At 44.8% G+C, this 20,376-nt stretch overlaps 1 protein-coding gene across 2 annotated transcripts; it reads right to left on the bottom strand.

The window, feature by feature from the left end:
• Positions 1-11,674: 11,674 nt before the first annotated feature.
• On the bottom strand, positions 11,675-18,624 carry LOC308344118 (small ribosomal subunit protein eS10). 2 transcript variants are annotated; one of them, XM_080805548.1, is made up of 6 exons: positions 18,500-18,624; positions 17,517-17,666; positions 17,119-17,290; positions 15,279-15,356; positions 12,678-12,733; positions 11,675-11,766 (listed from the first exon to the last, which is right to left on the bottom strand). In XM_080805548.1, exons 2-6 carry the CDS (start codon positions 17,664-17,666, stop codon positions 11,725-11,727), a joined length of 498 nt encoding a protein of 165 aa, XP_080661674.1. In that variant the 5' UTR covers positions 18,500-18,624; the 3' UTR covers positions 11,675-11,724. The 2 variants fall into 2 exon arrangements, with proteins under 2 accessions (XP_080661674.1, XP_080661675.1); XM_080805549.1 differs by having other exon boundaries at positions 18,250-18,577.
• Positions 18,625-20,376: the final 1,752 nt, after the last annotated feature.

Here is a 20,376-nt window from a genome sequence, read left to right as displayed (position 1 = left end):
GGCACTTGAACAAACTTACTTGCTCTGAACCCAGTACAGATCCAGCCATTTTATAAGCATCTAAGCCATATGAGAAGGAAATTTATTGACCAATTTTAGGGCGTGTGCCAGAGGGGCAAGGACCTGTAGGAACTTTCTCTGGGAATGGAAGCTCTGGCAGGCACTGTTTTACTACCCTCTTTCTATCTAGCTGGCTTGGCACAGGTGGGCACAATTTCTGACACTCTCCGTCTACTTGCTAGACCCCTCACCTTGCCAGGTATGCTGCTGCGGACCTGACCTACCCAACCCACTCACCCTAGTAGATGCCCCTCCAAAGTGGTTTCCATCCTGCTGCCCATGGAGAGATGGGGGGTCAGCCCTGCCCACCAGCACACTCCATGCCTACATCCAGGCATCAAAACCAGCCAGCTGGGGACCAACCTCATGAACCAGCTACAGCCCAGCCACAACAAGGGGCACCTTGGGCACCTGGTTCTGGTGACGAGGAGGGACCACACTTCTGGGCCCCACAGGATACTTTCTATGTAAGGCCACCTCTTCAAGACCAAGAGACATAGCTGATTTACCTTACACATGGAAACAAACAGAGAGTCAAGCAAAATGAAGAGACAGAGGACTATGTTCCAAACAAAAGAACAAGACAAAATCTCAGAAGAAGAACTAAATAAAATGAAGATAAGCAATCCACCTGATAGAGTTCAAAGTAATGATCTTAAATGCTCACCAAACCCAAGAGAAGAGTGGATGAACACAATGAGAACTTCAACAAAGAGAAAAAAGACATAAAAGAAACAAGGAGAGCTGAAGAACACAATAACTGAAATGAAAAATACACCAGTGGGAGGGGATCAAAAGAAGATTAGAGGAGGCAAAAGAATCAATCAGGGACCTGGAGGACAGGGTAGTAGAAATCACCCAAGTTGAAGAGCAAAAAGAAAAAAGAATTTTATTTTATTTTTTTTAATTATTTATTTATGTATTTGACAGACAGAGATCACAAGTAGGCAGAGAGACAGGCAGAGAGAGAGGGAGAAGCAGGCTCCCTGCCGAGCAGAGAGCCCGATGCGGGACTCGATCCCAGGACCCTGGGATCATGACCTGAGCCAAAAGCAGAGGCTTTAACCCACTGAGCCACCCAGGTTCCCAAGAAAAAAGAATTTTAAAACATGAGGATTTCAGAAGGGACCTCTGATACAACAAATGTCAAGTGTACCAACAATGGTATTATAGGGATCCCGGGTGGAGGGAGGGGCAGAAATAGGTGAAAAGGATTAAGAGGTATAGACTTCCAGTTTTAAATGAGTCATGGGGTTGTAAGGTACAGCATAGGGAATATAGTCAATAATATTGTAATAACTTTGTATGGTGACAGATGGTAACTAGACTTACTATGGCGATCATTTCACAATGTATACACATGTCAAATCACTAAGCTATATCCATGAAACTAATATCATATAGTATGTCAACTATACTTCTAAATAAATAAATAAGAATACATGCAACAATATAGATAAATCCCCAAAATATTATGTTAACTTTTAAAAAGCCAGCCATGTAAAAACTATATACAATATAATTCCTCTAATATAAAATCTAAATATAGACCTAACTAATTAGTGGTAAAAGAAATCTGTTAGCGGTCGTAGGGGGGTTGGAAAAGGAATTGGTTGGAAAAAGACAGAAGAAAACATTCCAGGGGGATGAAACATTTTACACAGTGTTTCTACAGGTGTGAGCAATTGTCAAACTCATTGTACTGAATATCTAAGATCTCTGCATTTTATTGTATGTTTATTATATCTTAATTAAAAAATCTGAAAGTCGATCACTTTTCATATCCTAGCAAAAATCAGTTGGAAAATAAAATAATTCCATTTAAAATATCACAAAAAGGGGCGCCTGGGTGGCTCAGTGGGTTGGGCCTCTGCTTTCAGCTTGGGTCATGATCTCAGGGTCCTGGGATCCAGCCCCGCATCGGGCTCTCTACTCAGTGGGGAGCCTACTTCCCCCTCTCTCTCTGCCTGCCTCTCTGCCTACTTGTGATCTCTCTCTCTCTGTTAAATAAATAAATAAATAAATAATCTTTAACCAAAAAAAAAAAAAAATTCACAAAAAGACTCAGAAATAAATTTAACAAAAGACTTTGCCCTAAAAAATTACAAAATTTGGGGGCCACCTGGGTGGCTCAGTCAGTTAAACATCTGACTCTTGTTTTTGGCTCAAGTCATGATCTCAGGGTCTTGAGATCAAGCCCTGTGTCTCTCTGGCTCTGTTCTCAGTGGGGAGCCTGCCTAAATTCTTTCCCCCTCTGCTACTCCCCCTGCTCATGCTCATGCAAGCTCTCTCTTTCAAATAAATAAATAAATAAAATCTTTTTTTAAAAATTACAAAATTTTGTTAAGAGAAATTGAAGGAGATCTAAATAAATGGTGACATATATCATATGAATGGATTGAGAGGCTTGACAATGTTAATAAGTCACTTCTCCCCAAACTGATCCATATAGTCAAAACAATCCCAATCAAAATCATGGAGAACACTTTTTGTTGTTGTTTTTAGAAATTGAGAAACTGATTCTAAATTTTTTTTTTAAGATTTTATGTATTTATTTGACAGAGAGAGAGAGATGGCAAGAGAGGGAACACAAGCAGAGGGAGTGGGAGAGGTAGAAGCAGGCTTCTTGCTGAGCAAAGAGCCTGGTGTGGGGCTCGATTGAAGGACCCTGGAATCATGACCTGAGCCAAAGGCAGACACTTAACTGACTGAGCCAACCAGATGTCCCTAAATTTTTTTTTTTTAAAGATTTTATTTATTTGTCAGGGAGAGAGAGAGAGCACACACACAAGCAAGGGGGAGTGGCAAGCAAAGGAGAAGCAGGCTCCCTGCCGAGCAGGGAGCCTGATGTGGGGCTTGATCCCAGGACCCTGGGATCACAACCTGAGCCAAAAGCAGATGTTCAACCAACTGAGCCACCCAGGTATCCCCTGATTCTAAAATTTACATAGAATATAAAATGCCAACACAATCTTGAAAAAGAAAAATGCTGGGGGACTTATCTGACACCCTAAAGCTATAGTAAGCAAGACTGATTTTCATCAGGATAGACATGAAATTATACAGAATAGAGTCCAGAAATTGACTCACACTAATACAATCAACTGATTTCAATGAAAAGGAAAATATTTCAACTAATAGTGGAACAAGTGGATATTTGCAGGAAAAAATAATGAGCCTTGACACCTACCTGACACTATCTACAACAATTAATTCAAGATGGGTCATAATGCTAAATGTAAATGTTAAAACCATAAAATTTTTAGAAGAAATCATAGGGAATATTTCCAGGGCCTGAGGTTATACAAAGATTTCTGAATAGGACCCGGAAAGCAATAACAATAAAAGAAAAATATGATAAATAAGACTTCATCAGAATTTTAAAATTCTGTTCTTCAGAAAATGGATAGCCATGGGGTCGTGGGGTGCCTGGCTGGCTTAGTAGGTAAGCAACTCTAGATCTCAGGGTCGTGAGTTCAAGCCCCATGTTGGGGGTAGAGTTTATTTAAAAAAAAAAAAAAAGAAAAAAGAAAAAAAATGGATAGCCAAGCCACAGACAGTGAGAAAATATTCACAGAATTTTATTACTGGTAATAGTAATATTAATAAAAGTATTACTGATAAAGGACTTACATCTAGGATATGTGAAGAACTCCCACCATTTAATAAGAAAAAAGACAAACAAAAAATGGGCAAAGTTGGGGCACCTTGGTGATTCAGTCAGTTGAGCGACTCTTGATTTAGGCTTAGGTCATGATCTCAGGGCCCTGGGATCCGGCCCCATGTCAGGCTTCATGCTCAGTGGGGAGTATGTTTGTGGATTTTCTCTCCCTCTTCCTCAGCCCCTCTCTCCAATCGCGTCTCTGTCTCTCTCTAAAGATAAATAAATAAATCTTTTATTTTTTTAAGATTTCATTTGTTCATTTGAGACAGAGACAGAGAGAGAGAGAGAAAACGAGTAGGGGGAGGGGCAGTGGGAGAGAGAGAAGCAGACTCCCCACTGAGCAGAGAGCCCAAAGTGGGTCTTGATCCCAGGATCCTGGGATCCTGATTCCAGGACCCTGAGCTGAAGGCAGACATTTAACCAACTGAGCTACCCAGACACCTCCCAAAATAAATAAATCTTAGAAAAGAAAAAGGATGGAGTTAAGATTTGTGTATTTCAATTTTACCCAAAAATGCCTGCATTAAAAAAAAAAAATCAAGATGACTGGGGTGCCTGGCTGTTGGTAGAACATAAGACTCTTGATCTCTGGATCATGAATTCAAGCCCCACGTTGGACATAGAGTTTACTTAAAAAAAAAAAAAAATCAAGGTGACTAAACCAACTGCAGTACATCCTTCTAATAGAACAGTACTCAACAACAAAAGGGAATGAACTACTGAAACATACAACATTATGGGCGAATCTCAAAACATGATGCTGAGCAAAAGAAGCCAGACAGAAAACATTAGATAAATGGTCCCATTTATTTATCTAGTGTTCTGGAAAAGGCAAAACTAGACCAAAACAGCAGTTGCTGTGGTATCAACCACAACAGGGCAGCATGCGAGATCTTTCTGAGGTTATGGCAAGGTTCCATTCGTTCTCTGTGGCAGTGTGGTCGCTGTGCAGACCTAAGTTCAGTCTACTATTTCCTGCAGGTGTTCAAGTATTTTCCACACGGCCAGCACTCCTGGTCAAATCTCTCTCTCGCGCCCTCTGCTTCTGCTATCACATCTCCATCTCTACCTCTCCTGTCTCCCTCCTTCCTTATAAGGACCCTTGCAAATGCACCATGGCCACCCACATAATACAGGATAATATGATTATATGGGATACCCAACTATATCTGTTTATCAAAACTCAGCACTGTACCCATATAAAGGATGAATTGTAATTGCATGTAAATTATACCTCATAAGCCTGACTTTTAAATTTTTTTTAAGATTTTATTTGGAGGGGGTGCAGAGGAAGACAATCTCATGCAGACTCCCCACTGAGTGTGGAGCCCGATGTGGGACTTGATCTCAATAAGCCTGACTTTAAAAAAAATAACTAAGGGGTGAGCAGGGAGTGGGTATAGGGATAGACACAAGACAGCAGGGGCATCTGTCAGTTAAGTGTCTGACTCTTGGTTATGGCTCAGATCTCCCAGATCTCCCACATTGGGTCTGTGCTCAGCGCGGAGTCTGCTTTGGATTCTCTCCCTCTCCCTCATGCTTGCGTGTTCTCTCTCTCTCTCAAATAAATAGATAATATTGTTAAAGAAAATACAACGACAAGAGAGGCAGAATGCTGGTGACTGGGGAAGCTCGGTGGTTGGTATATGGTCGTCTGTTCTGCTCTTCTGTTTGTTTTATTTAACATTTGAAATTTTCCATGATAGGAAGTTGTGGTTGTTCATTTTGAGGGAAAGGAAATTGTGTGATGGAGGCAAAGATGTCACAGAGTCATTGATTGTTCATCCCTCAGGACACTTTCTGCACATGAAGGAACTGATGCCCCTGGAGTGTCAAACTGACTTCCTATATCACCGCCGGCTCCCCCATGTCCCGCCACACACACTTAAATAAGCTAGAGTTCTTTATTTTGACAGTTTTTGCTGGTACTCCTCAAAAATTTGTAATACCACTTGATTCTTGGCTGCCACTTTTTTTTTTTTTTTTTTTTCTCTGTTTTAAGGTCTCCTTATTCCCTGGGCTTGGGTATCCTCTCCTGCTTAATATTTATTTTTAAAGATGCCCTTTTCCTCACAATGGCCTCTTTGATATGTCAGTAAACCATGCAGGGCTTATTTTTCAAGTGGCTGTTCTTTTGGATTTGTGCCATGCATTTATCACGGGCTTCCAATAAAGCACTTTGAAAAAGAAATAGGCTCCAGGCTTTCTATGGGCTGTAACTTTTTTAAACAATTCCTTTCATTTCTCCCCCTTAATGCCCTCATTCTGTCCTAGTTTCCCTTTCTAAAACCGAGCAATCAAATGATGGATTCACCCCCTCCCTTTCCTGTTAGCAGGCTGAATGTGCATTGTGGTCACTATTGACGGAGTGGTTTACCCATGACCACTCAGTGCCCCAGTGTGGTCACTGTGCAGACCCAGATCTGGCCTCCTATTTCCTGCAGTTCAAGTATTTCCCAAGCAGCCAGCATTCCTGGGCACATCAATCCTCACCTTTATATTGCTAATTGACTCTCTATCATCTCCGAGATAAAAATCCAAGCTCTTCCCACCTCCTAGAATGGCTCTGATAAAAAGACTGAACCGGCCAAGTACTGGTGAAGAGAAGGAACTGGAACTGCTCCACTGCTGATGCGAAGTGTGAGACGGGCAGCCGCCTTGGAAAACAGTTGGGCAGGTCCTCAAAATGTTAGTCAGAGTTACTGCTAGACCCAGTGACTCCATTCCTAAGCAGATACCCCAGAGGGCTGAAAATGTACGTCCACACAAAAACTTGTGCATGGGTATTCACAGCAGCGTTGGTCACGTTAGCCAAAAACTGAAAACAGCGCCAAGGCCCAGCAACAGGTGAATGAATTAAAAATGTGTGGCATAGGGGCACCTGGGTGGCTCAGTGGGTTAAAGCCTCTGCCTTCAGCTCAGGTCATGATCCCAGGGTCCTGGGATCGAGCCCCACATCGGCTCTCTGCTCGGCAGGGACCCTGCTTCCTTCTCTCTCTCTGCCTGCCTCTCTGCCTACTTGTGGTCTCTGTCTGTCAGATAAACAAATAAAATCTTAAAAAAAATGTGTGGCATATCCACAGTGGAATTCACACACAGCAATAAGGAAGTACTCAGGCAGGCCACAACACTGGAGTCTTAGAACAATGACACTAAGAACCCAGACTACAAAAGAATGCATTCCTTACAATGCCGTTTTGATAAAACTCTAGAAAACGCAAACTTATCTATATGACAGAAGGCAGAGCGCTGTTCACCTGGAGATGAGGGTGGGGAAGAGCGAGGGCTTACAAACAGAAGGAGACTTCTGGAGTGATGGATATGTTTATTACCTTTATTTCATGAGCATATCCGTATGTAAAAACCAATCAGATTGGATGTCTAAACAGATGCACTTTATTTTATGTCCATTATACCTCAGTAAAGCTGAAAAACAAAAGAATTGAAAATAAGACACTTCCTAGATGGGCCAAGGAAGCCCCAGCCTTCTCCAATACTCCACGGGGCACCAGCTGGGCCAGCCACTATTATTGCTTCTTGCTGTTAGTCCAAACTGTAAGGTGTACTTCAGATGGTCATGGTGACCCACGGGTCACAGAAGACCCACTAGCCTTCCCCTGGAGTGCATTTGCTCCCTACTCCCTGAAAGCCACCAGTACAACCAGCCATAACAACTAGGCCACTTATCACTTAGTGTGTATTTCTAGGTCTACCTTCCCTAATTCTGGAGAAACTCTGTAGTAAGGATGTTTCTCAGTTACTTTCATATTCCCAATTTAGTTTTGAAGAGATTTTTTTTTAAATTTTGTAAGTGTTCTTTCCACATAAGGGGATAATACAACATCTCAGAGACAACTCTTTAAGGACATCATTCATGCAGCTAAGAATTACGAAGGAGCTACTGCTCACGAGGCACTGAGCTAGGCCCCTAGAGCAAGGCTGTGTCACAGAGGAGAGGAAATGTTCAAGCAGTTCCAACAGCCTGTTCAAGCTAAGAGATGCTGCAGGCACTAACGAGACACCTCACTTAATGTTAAAGGAGTAACTTCTCTCAGGAAAGGCTTCTTTGAGGTGATATTTAGTCTGAAGAACGAAGAATGAATAGGAGCCCTGAGTGGGTTGGGTTGGGATGGGAGAGTTTCCCTGAAATGGACCACTGCATGCAAAGCTGAGAAAGATAGCGAGCTAGGTTAGCTGGGTCCTGGAATTTGGAGCCTTGTTTTGTTTGGTAGGCAGATGCAAAGTTTTGATGGACCTGTCAGGCAGGCCATGTAAGGAGTTCAGCATTCGTTTAGATTCTAGAAGACTCTAGAAGGCAACACAGAGCTTTTGAAAGATTTAAAGCTGGGGAATATCTTGTTCACATTTGTGTTTCCAAAAAATAACCTTGGCAGGGCAAAGCTGGAGGCAGGGAACCTCTTAGGAAGGGATTACAGCAGTTCTGGGAAAGTTACCGGCTGCCTGAGGCACGGGCAAGGAGGGAAGGTTGAAACAAGAGGATCTGTTACACGTTTGCTTCCACCTCCAGCCCGGTCGTCTGTTTGCTGTCAGATCGCCAGATTCCTTCCATAGCATCCTAAGACCACATCCTTGTCCTGACAGCCTAACCAAAAATGGCCCTCTCACCCAAGTCGTTGATACTTCCTCTGAGAGCCAAGAGTCCTTCACACTCATTGGAAATAGACAAACCTTGTTCCCAGGACAGTGACCAAACCAGGATCTCTCTCACCCTTGGGCTTTGAAACAAGTGCTATCAACAAGACTCCTTTCTCTCATCTTTCTCCAAGATTTAAGAAGTAAAAAGATCAATCGATTCTAAGGGTTAAGCGTTAAAGCAGCAGAAGTCCATGACCCCACGTATTCCCAAACTTTGGAGAAGAGTTTGATCATGACTGAGCCTGTCTTTTAGTTCTCAGCAGGCCTGGCTTCTGGAAACAAGGGCAGGGATGGGGAATCCTAGCCACCATGGGCCCATGCTGCCATGCTGGAGGCCCAGGCCAGGCACCCGTGTAAGGAGTGTCCCAGGGGGCCCTCATGTTTGGGGCTAGAGGACGCATCCTTCTCAAAAACATCTCTCCCCCAGCATCTAACATAGCCATATGGTAGCTGCTTCTTGATCTACAGTTAGGACTTTTAGCGAATCACAGACTTAAAGCTACTACCGGCACTACCTATAAGGGGGACTATGTTTCAGGGAAAGGGGGTTTGTCTTGGAAAGTCAGTGTTGAACCAGGGAAATTTATCTTCAGTTGTCAGCTCCCCAAATCCCTTACAAATCCTTAGCAACCTTTGTTGGTGGTAGTAGTGGTAGTGGGCCTTAGCTGGTGAGCTCCCGGGCTGGTGGGCAGATGTGAAGCTGTGATGCAAACAGACCCTGGTAGATGGACCAGATTGCCCCAAAACTTGCACCCACTGTAGGCTGTGCTCTAGGACGCCTCTCCCTGCCCCTTCTAACTGGCTGTACAGGTGATCTTCCTAGGCATTTGTAATAGTCAACATCCGTTTTTACCCAAAAAAAACTCAAATTTTTTTTAAAGATTTTTATTTATTTATTTGACAGACAGAGATCACAAGTAGGCAGAGAGGCAGGCAGAGAGAGAGGAAGGGAAGCAGGATTCCCGCTGAGCAGAGAGCCCGATGTGGGGCTCGATCCCAGGACCCTGGGATCATGACCTGAGCTGAAGGCAGAGGCTTTAACCCACTGAGCCACTCAGGTGCCCCAAAACTCCTTAATTTTTGATGAGAGTTTCCTGACACCATCTGACATTCTGGTTTTCCTATAAAGGATGGAAAGCATCTTCAAGGTGCCTGACTGGTCTCACCCTTCCCCTGCTCCACAAACCCTACTCTGGGTTACTCCAGTGGTCATTCATCCCTTCTGCCCTGCACGTAGAATTCACTCTGGACATAATCATTTACCACTTAACAGTATCTGGCATACACTTTTAAAAATTAAACTCTATGCCCAACATGGGGCTTGAACTCACAACCCCAAGATGAAGAGTCACATGCTCTACAGGCTGAGCCAGACAGGTGCCCATGGCATATACACTTTCAGTGTTTAGCTTTGGTTTTGTTTTCCTAAGTAGACTATGAAGTCTTTTAAGGCAAATCTTGAGGCTTGTTTCCCAGAGCACTTATTAGCACTGATCCCTGAACAGTTAATCAATGATTATTGATTGGTAGTGGTATTCAATCTACCAATGTAGGGGGAGGGGGCTGGCCAGCAGCAGAAGAGCCGCCTCTGTTGGCTTGTTTTTGTCCACGGGCTACAATCCTACCTTGTATATTCCTTGGGTTTTCCCAGAGTCCTTGGGTGATCTTGGAGAATACATCCTGGAACTAATTTAAGTCATGAGGAAAGGAGTTGGCAAGGAGCCCTAGCTGAAAAAGTGACATTTAAGGGCCAGAAAATCAGCAAGGTTATAGAGGAATTCCATCTGCTTGCTCACTGGCATTGGTGGGAAACAGAAAGGCCGGGAGCTACTAACATTTCACAGTGGAATCCAGGTTAAACAATCACAAGGCATGTGAACACGGGCAAACCACTTGACATCACTTGAGCCAGCAGAAAAATTGGATAAAAAGCAATCTTTGGCAAGGCAGCCAAGGCCGCACTGAAACAGTTTCCCCAAACACCACCTCTTTCTGCCAAAGCAAGCTTCTATTTATTGGTGGCTCAGAATACAAAGCTCATCTCTCAAAACTAATGTTTTAAGTCCTCATGTGGAGTTGCTGTCGGCTGCCACCTTGTGGTCCATAATACAGCTGCCTACTGAGACAAACAGGTGGCTGCTACCAGCAAGCACAAAACCACCTGTTCCCAAATGCTCTCTCACTTGGCTGTCCATCTCTGCACAATGCTTGGCCTATAGCATTGAATAAACAGGACTCCCAAGTCCCCCCATGCCCTTAAGATCCACTAGTTACCAGTTTCACTGTCTGAAAAAACTCACCTTGGCAGACACGTCCTGAGTTGTTAGTTGGCCCGAAGCCGCTGCCTCAAAGCCTTTGACCCAGTCCTGTGTACTTCTTGCAACCATCACCAGCCATGGTTCCACCTGCAAGCCAAAGCCAGTATCTGACCCAGAAAACCTCTGCAGGATTATGCCCCTGAACTTCTCACTGGCTGCACCTTCATGGCACCAAGGTCCCCTAGTATCTTTACCAAGTTGGCACTTGGCCCCATTGGGAAATGTCACCACTCTAATCCATTTACTCCCATCACATGTAGGGAGGGCCACCACTTAAAATGGCCCCAGCATACTAGACAAGTGTTTCCTCCTTTTAAAGGAGCCCTGGGCTGGGGCGCCTGGGTGGTTCAGATGGTTAGCATCTGCCTTTGGCTCAGGTCACAACCTCCAGGTTTTAGGATAGAGCCCCATCTTGGGCTGCCAGTTCAGTGGGGAGTCTGCTTCTCCCTCTCCCTCTGCTTGTGCACTTTCAAATGAATAAATATAATCTTTAAAATAAATAAAGGAACCCTGGGATGGCAAGCGTTCCAACCAGCTATTGTGATTATGTAAAAACAAAAACTTCCATGGGTTCTTCCTATGGCTGGCAGTCCCTTTCAGGTGTTTGCACAATTTTAACTCTGTTTTCATCTTCCATTCATGTAAACCTTAAGCCTTGAAGGTTGAGACTACTTAATTCTGGGGTTAACAGAGCAGCAACATGCCCTCATTGCAGAGCTACACCAGCAGGGGCTGCCTAGTGAAGATGCCCCGCTCTCCAACTAGCCCCCGAACAGCAAACACACTGGACAGCACTCAGTGGGACAGCATGTGCTGGAACACAGGGCTAGGACTGCATCCCTAAACAGCCACATGTGATGCCACCCTGCATGGGGATGACCCCTTACCCCAGTCCAGTCTTGCCCCATTTACATTGTGATCCTTCGATCATTCCTGTTCAGGCCACATAATGCAAACCAAATAGGACACAACGAGATTAATTTTTTTCTGGCTACAAATTTATTCAACACAAAACAATCTCCAACTTTACTGAGGTGGCTGACCACGTCCACGACCAAATCCGCCTCTCTGCAAGAGAAAACAGACGGCATGAGCATTAGTAGCAGGCTGAGCAGCAGACCTCGTTATCACAGGACAGGGCCCCAAACGTAAGGCTCAAGAGTTCAGGCCGTAAATTCAGCCCTGCCTCTTACTATGAGGCCACATTCACCACCCAGGCCAGTTTCCACATCTGTAAAATGGGAATATGGATACCCACTCAAGGGAGTGTTCACACACCCATACATTCCCTCAGCACAGGACAAGACCTTGTGCCTGCCATACACACCACCTTCCCACAAACGAGGCCACAGAGAACACTTGTGCCATGGTGACCTGCCACAGGACAGCGGTCGCTCCAAAAGTGCCCCTGTGCCGGGCACTTTGCCTAATCTCACAAGCACCTGACACAACCACAATTGGAACACCTATTTTAAGGATGAGGAAACGGAAGCACAGCAGGGATGTGTCCAATATCACGTCATCTGAAGAAGATGAAGACCCTTTCAGTGCAGCCACTAGGAAATGTTATGGTTCACGCGGGGTGTGGATGGGGACAGCACCATCAGGGGGCGTAGTCTCAGTAATATCCCAGCGATCTTGGTTCTAGAACTCACTCAATCTCTAGTCTGTAGTTCTTAACCCTAAGTCTTAGTTCATGAAAATAAGGGAGCCACAATTATGATGCTCACTAATGAAGAAACCACCACTATGCCACATGTAGTACTGATTTGGGAGACTCATTTCAGTAATATATCTATTCACAAAAGTTTACATACTATATCTTCATGTAAAAACTCAGAGTTCATGTTATTTTTGGGGGGATCCACCTTAACAAGGGGTGGGACCCACCACACTGCATAGGATCCCCAGAACTTGCAGGCCCCCAGGGCCAAGGCCAGAACAATGACTGTCTAGGGAGAGCCAACAGGGATACTCACGAACTGGAACTCAGTTGCTGACCCAGCCCCGGCCTCAGCTTTCTTGTCGGCACCAGCTGGAAGGAGAAACACCAATTCAGAGTCATCATATGTTATGATCTGTTACAGACCAAGGGAAGACAAGTCTCCAGGCTGATTCTGCAGAAGCCATGTCCGCAAATGTACCCCGGGAAGTATAAGTTAAGTTACACGGAGTGGTGGGAACACCCTGTGAACTGCTTCTGTCCCCTCCCTGTCCTGGGGCAGCTTTCCTTAAATCATCCTTCCAAACTCACAGCCCAAACTGTCACTTCCAGGAAGGCTGCCCAGACCACAAAGCCTGGGGTATGTGCCCCTCTCTATGGCCAAAGATGACTCTCACTTCCCACCAAGTTACTTACATGCTTCAGATCGGCATCTAGCTTACAGAAGCTTACAGAAGAGATAAAGGCCCACAAAAGCAAAACCAACCAGCAGCATGACCATGATAAAGAACAAGTAAGATGAAAGATCCAGTGCTGCCCTGACCTATATGGCGGCCACTAGTCCAAACTGAGGTGTGTGCAACGTACATGTAAGTTGTCAAGATTAAAGAGAATGCAAAACATCTCACTAATGTTTATACAGATTACATGTTAAAAATAACATCTTAAAATATACTGGATTTAGTGTGCCTGGCTGGCTCAGCTGGTAGAGCATGCAACTCTTGATCTTGGGGTTGTAGGTTTGAGTCCCATGTTGGGTGTTTATCATTTAAAATCTTAAAAAAAAATACAATAAATCATACTGGATTTAAAAAATTATTGCTGTAAACTACTTTCCACTTGTCTTAGGTGTGGCCACTAGGAAATGTTATGGTTCACGCGGGGTGTGGATGGGGACAGCACCATCAGGGGGCGTAGTCTCAGTAATATCTCAATTGGGTCTCTCGTTGGCCCATTCCAGACCACATCCATCATTAGGCTCTTGCCCCTCACTGTCCTGCCACCCAAGCTATCATGTCCCCAACTCTACTTTTGTTCAGGCTGCTCTCATACCACCTCAACCTGGAGACCCCTGAGGCTCAGGCCCAACCTCGTATCCTCTGGAGAACTACTCCCTGACTGATTCCCCACATGGTGTGACCTCTAGTAGGAGCAACCATTAGCTTCCTCTGAACTGAGAGCCTGTTTGTTGGAAAAATTCTTATTATTCAGTAACATATTCAAGTCAAGTGCTCACTTCTATTTCATGTTTCAACAATTAGCAACCATGACCAGAGATAGGCAAGAGTAAAGAAGTTAATGAAAATTCCCCTTCATGGGGCACTTGGGTGGCTCAGTGGGTTCAAGCCTCTGCCTTCGGCTCAGGTCATGATCCCGGGGTCCTGGGATCGAGCCCCGCATTGGGCTCTTTGCTCAGCAGGGAGCCTGCTCCCCGCCCAACCTCTCTCTGCCTACTTGTGATCTCTCTGTCAAATAAATAAATAAAATCGAAAAAAAGAAAAAAAAAAAAGAAAAAGCAAATTCCCCTTCATACTTTGTTTTCATATCATAATCAACTGCCTCTCAACAAAGATATGGACTATTAAAAAAAAAGTCCCAAGCCCTGGGATGGTTAAGTCACTCAGGGTGGCTCAGTCAGTTAAGTGTCCGCCTTTGGCTCAGGTCATGATCCCGGGGTCCTGGGATGGAGTCCCACATCAGGTTCCCTGCTCAGCAGGGAGTCTACATCCCCCTCTGCCTGCTGCTCCCCCTGCATGTGCAATCTGACAAATAAATAAATAAAATCCTTTAAAAAATAAATAAATAAAATAAATCCCAAGCCCTACCATGGCCCACAGAGCTATGAGACCTACATCCTCATCTGACTCTCCGGCTGCCTTCTGGTTCAGAAAGCCATGTGCCTTCATGCTCATCCCCCAGGGAGCCACCGGCTGACTCCTTCCTTCAGGTGTTTGCTTATTAAATCATATTTCTGCAGCTTTCCTTGAAAACTGCACCATTGATCCCCCTGCTTGAATTTTTCCCTGTAGCACCCATGCCATGGACATACCAGACAGTCCTTTCTGCTTACTAGTTTCCTACTACTAAAACGCAATTTCAATGAGAAAAATCTTTTGTCTGTTATGCACACTGTCTCTGGCTCCCAGAACAGAGCCTGGCAAGTCAGACACTCAACGTATGTGTATTATCTGAATGAACAAACATCGGTTATTCCAAGCCAATGCAAACACCTGCTGTTCAAAAACGAACATTTTTTTTCTGCTTAAAACTATTTTTTAAGAAAATGACAGGGATAACTTAAGTGGGCGCCCTCAAGTCTGTGACACAGGAACCCAACTACAAAACTAAGAAAAGCATATCGCTTTCTTGAAAGTTTTCAATTTTGCTCTAGTTAGAGGTCTTCAACAGAACTCGTTTGTTATCCCCAATGAAGCGGGCTTTTGTCCTAACCCCACCCGTCAAACCCCTGCAACAAGGCAAGAAACATAAAGGACTCCAGCTAAAGAGGACCTAAAGATTGAGACCAAGAATCTTTCCTGGTCACCTTGGCACTTTCAAGGGCTGAGCCCCAACCAGGGTGCCCAAGAATCCAAGGACTCTTCCCCAATGCCCCCGACAGAGAGGACGCATCACTCACGGGGCACAGCGCTTCGTCTGTAGGTGTCTCTGTCAGCTTCCCCTCGTGTGAGTCTTGCAGGTCGCTCTCCCTCCAGACCTATACAAATTAAACCACATGTGAATGTAGGGCAATGTGCAGACTCTGTGCCCTTCAGGACAAGAAAAGTGGAAACAACTTGGTTATGATGGGTTAAAGGGGACAGAACTCTTGGACCCAGAGCTATCAGCTAGAAATTTTGTCATCACTGACACTGGCTTCTCCAAAGCCTAGAACACTCACAAGTAAAATGCCACCTATCTGCAAAAGGATCACTTTTTTCTATTACATTTCTCAACACAGACACACATTTTCCAATTACTTGGCAAATTAAGCCATCCAACCGTTTCTACAAACATATGAATAGCCAAAATTTTGAACTTGACCAATCTCTTAAGTGGAAAGTCTCCTGGGCAAACAGGAAAGGAGGTACCATAAGCTGAAAGCCCCACTTCCAGTAGTCAGGGTGTAAATACAGAGGCCACCAAGAGTCCTTAGTTGCCCTGGGCTTCTTCAAACCTCACTAGATTGTGGGATATGTATGACGGCAGATTTAAAAGCTACTTTTAAGATACTCTCATGAACACTGGAAGTTTAATCTGGTACCTTCTCCACCTAGTTACCATGGAACTTTCCTTCAAGTCCACATGATTAGAATATAGATTGTAGTTATCTTGAATATCACAGGTTTGAACTGCATGGGTTCACAATCCCTTTTTCGATGAGTAAGAGTATAGTAGTACAGTAAATATGTTGATTATTTTCTTAATGTTCTCTTCTTTATTTTAAAAATATCAATCAACTATTTCTTATCAGTAAGACTTCTGGTCAACAGTAGGCTATTAATAGTTTTCAAAAAATCAAGTTACACATGGATTTTGGACAATGGGTGGTGGGAATGGGGACAATGACATCACAGGCGCCCTAACCCCTAAGTTGTTCCAAAGGTCAACTATATTTTTTTTAAGTATGAGAAGTTAGATTGAACCTGTAGTGAGTGACTAAAATAAATAAATGCCAGGTCCCATCTATGCCAGCCAAATCAGAATCCGTGGGGTCCAGACAATGGAACCTCCCCCACCCCGGGATTCTAAGACGTAGTGGAGAACCTTTGCTCTACAGATACATAATCCCACCCAACCACCAGAATCCCCCCCAGGAAGCAGTCATAAAAAAATACAAATTCCTGAGCGCTACCAAGCCCCTCTCCAGGGGAATCTGGGCAGTCTGGTGATCTGTTTTTAGGACTCTCTGCACCTCATCACCCAAGCCCACAAACTGCTGCTCCCACAAAATTCCTGTGACAAGTTCTTTCAGAACCTAAAGAAAGAGAACCATAACCTTGACAAACTGCAACTGTGAGCCAACCATGATCTCGAGCCAGAATGTAATTCATCCCCCCACAAGCACATCCTTTCACGCTACAACCATATACACATCCGTCCTCCCCTATCTGACTTTTGTTTTTGCTCTCATTGCCAAGAAACTCTAGAACACTCTCCATCTCTTTCACATGTGGTAAACAGCTTTGCTCTGTTCTGTAAGAGTTACTCAATGTTCAACCATAGGTGCCAGGACGCAAACTATGTTCAGTTTAATGGCATCCCCCAAAACCTGACCTGATCGCGGTTCCATGACAAGTCTCATGCCAGGGGACAAAGGTTCCAGGACTTGGCCCAGGTCCTGCAAGCCAGAGCCCCCTCTAAAGTGGACACCAGTGGTGTACGGTAAGACCTCTTCTGTCTGATCCCCTCCCAAGTTTCATATACACTCCCCCAGAGAAGGAGCAACTTCAGAGCAGGCCTTTACACGGGCAACATACCTTTGGGCCGTGGTCTGCCAGTCTCAGGACGGCTGCGGCGCAGAGTGGCAGGCACAATCTCAGGGGGCAGGTGGAGGTAATCACGCAGATACTGGATACCCTCGTTGGTAAGGTACCAGTAGAAATGTCTCCAGGCAAACTGTTCCTTTACGTAGCCTCGTGATTTGAGAGACTGGAAGACAGAACACAACTGTCAAGACAGAACCAGAGGCTTCAATCTAGAAGCTTGGCGCAAAAGGAAGCTAAATTGCATAGACGAATTTTCATGGTGTATCTACCTCAGCGCCCTTCAAGGCAGCAAGCAGCTCTGGCTGTCCTGACCTCTCCTTGGAATGCGCCTCGAACATTTAGTGGAAAATCCCTCCATCTGCACCCCACTCGAGCAGCCCCCAGGCTACCTGCATGGCCTTCATGACGTGAAGATTGGGCACGTTCTTGTCTGCCAACTCAGGGTGTTTGGGCATGTGGACATCCTTCTTGGCCACCATCACTCCCTCCTTGAAAAGGAGTTCATAAATGGCAATTCGGTTCTTCTTGGGCATCAACATCTGGAAGGAAGCACATCATCAAGAACATTTCTGAGCAACGAAGCCAGGGCCCAGCAACCAAGTTCAGGACCCCAGAACAACCCCCAGGGAATCCCAGTCCAAGGGGCAGGAACCTCAAACCACACCGTGATAAACTTGCAGGGAGAACTTCAAACCCTGCAAAACTGAAAGCCCCCGGTTACCCTCCTCCACTTCCCAAACACGCTAGAGGAAAAAGTTGCCATGATGTTTGAGCAAAACAGGAGTAGGGTTACTGCTCGCTACAGACTTTACTCTCACACCCACAAAAATATAACGTAGGGGCGGGGGGCAGCAAACCCTGTATTCCCGGACTATTTGGGGAAACATCAGCAACTGTACATAGCGCGGAATACTTCCAGGGACAAGGACGCAAGGAGGGCCTGGAGGAGGGCCCTTCGTGACAGGCCGCTGACCCCAAACCAAAGGGCCAAGGCCTTTGCACCCTCATCCCCTACCACTCTTTCCTCCAAACCAGAGCTCCAGGGCCAAACCAGGAGGCGGCCCGTGGTGAGGGACTCCGTATCGAAAGAAAGGCGGGCAAGGGGGTCGCAGTCTCTCTAACCTCGCCAGAAGAGTCGCCGCGGCACCAGGGTTTCAAGCCTCCCCTCCTCGACCTCCGCCAACCGGCCGCCAATCTTCTACCAGCTCCCCACCGCCCCCCCCCCGAAGTGCGCCCCGGCCCCTCTATTCAGAAATGGGCGCGTGGGGAGCCATAGTGGCTCCCCCGCCCCGACGCCGGGGACGAGCAGCGACTACGACAGCTGGAGAGCCAGGATGGACGCCGATGGAAATCGGACCGCGGAGAAGCTCACCTCTGCTGCTGCTACGTCCGGGGCCGGAGCTGGAAAGGAAAGGGCATGCGCGACGCGGCGCGGCGTCTCTTCCGGGCTGCCGTGCTCCGCCCCCCGCGAGGACCCGCGGGCTGCCTGGGGTGGCCTCGGCGGTGCCTAAAAGGGGCTGGCTCGGGGGCGGAGGCGGACCCTGACCTCCCGGACGAGACGCAGCACGTGGGAGCCGCCGCTGGGACCTGTGAGCCTGCGTGCTTGTTCGGAGCATGGTTACTTTTATGCTGGGACAGGCACGCTACTTTATTTCTTATCGACAAATTAACATTATCATGGAAGTAATAGATGTTTTTTGAGCGGGGAGAGAATATATAGACGGAACAGTAACAAAAATAAAAGAATGAAACAGAATCCTGTAAGCTAAAGATAATGGCCATTCACATTTTGGTATATGTTTTTCCAAACTAAAACGCACCCAAGCAAATATATGTATGTATTTGACAAAAATACATACCTATGTTATGTAAGATGTGGTTGGTGACCTGTGTTTTTCCACTTAATAATACATCATGAATCTTTTCATGTTAGTTAATATCTAAAATTGTAATGACAGTAGTCCACTGGAGGATAGTTTAACCAACACCCTATGACTGGATATATATTTTTAATAACCTTCACTATTATCAGTAATAATACCACACACATACGTACACAATTGTCCAATATTTTCGTTAGAATACGTTCCTGGAAGTTGTAATTGTTGAGTAAAAAAGCACACATTTGTACATTTTTGACACAGTCTGCACTGATTTCCAGGAAGGCATTATCAATTTCATTCTAGGCAGCAGTAACTAACAAGGCTTACGTTCCTATTAATCTTGCTGGGATTGGATAATATTCTTATTCATTTTTTGTCAGTCCGATAGATAAGAAATATTAATTTAATTGCTCTTTTAATTCACTTTCCTTGACTATTTCTGCAGATCAGCATTTGTATTCCTTCTTTTATTAATGGTTCATTTCCACCATCAGTTTTCCTCTTGAAAGTTTTTTCCTATTGATTTGAAATCACTTTTTACTTATGAAAGCTGTTAATCCTTTGTCACATACTTTTTCGAGAATTTACCCCATTTTTTCATTTGTTTTGATTTTCATGATATTTTGAAGTGGAAGTTTCACATTTCTTTATATCCAAGTCTTTATGGTTTCAGACTTTGGTACAATGTTTGAAAAGTCACTCAGCATCTCAAGATTATATAAATATTCACCTAGTTTTTTCAAGTATTTTTTTGTGGTCTTATTATTTAAAAAGAAATATTTGGGGGTGCCTGGATGGCTCAGTAGGTTAAAGCCTCTGCCTTAGGCTCTGGTCATGATCCCAGGATCCTGGGAGTGAACCCCACATTGGGCTCTCTGCTCAGTGGGGAGCCTGCTTCCCACCCCCCCGCCTGCCTCTCTGCCTGCTTGTGATCTTTGTCAAAAAAATAAATGAAATCTTATTAAAAAAAAGAAATATTTGTCAATTTTGCAAGATGGAAAGAGTTCTGGAGCTTGGTTGCACAAAAAAATGTGAATTAATACTACTGAAACTGTATCCTTAATAATGGCTAAGAGACACGTGGGTGGCTCAGTTGTTTGGGTGTCCAACTCTTGATTTCAGCTCAGGTCATGATCTCAGGGTCTTGGGATCAAGCCAGAAGTTGGGCTCCTCGCTCAGCCTGGAGTATGCCTGAAGATTTTCTCTCTCTCTCTGCCTATCCCCCTGTTCACACATTTTCTCTCTCTCAAATAAATAAATGCATCTTTTAAAAAATGGTTAAGATAGTAGATTTCATGTTATGTAATTTTAAATTTTACCAAATTTTAATTTTAATTAAAATTTTTAATTTTACCAAAATTAAAAA

Source organism: Martes martes (genome assembly GCF_963455335.1).
Source record: "Martes martes genome assembly, chromosome: 6".
NCBI lineage: Eukaryota > Metazoa > Chordata > Mammalia > Carnivora > Mustelidae > Martes > Martes martes.
The sequence above is the reverse complement of the archived record's forward strand: the minus strand, read 5'-3'. Positions and strand labels throughout refer to the sequence as shown.

Bases quoted from the DNA above. Each gene is read 5' to 3' on its own strand.
- LOC308344118 (XM_080805548.1), bottom strand. From the start codon at position 17,666: ATGTTGATGCCCAAGAAGAACCGAATTGCCATTTATGAACTCCTTTTC. The intron at 15,357-17,118 runs GTATGTTGCCCG...TAATTTGTATAG, and splicing joins TGGCAGACCACGGCCCAAAG to GTCTGGAGGGAGAGCGACCT. The intron at 11,767-12,677 runs GTGAGTATCCCT...TTTCTCTTGCAG, and splicing joins CAGCAACTGAGTTCCAGTTC to AGAGGCGGATTTGGTCGTGG.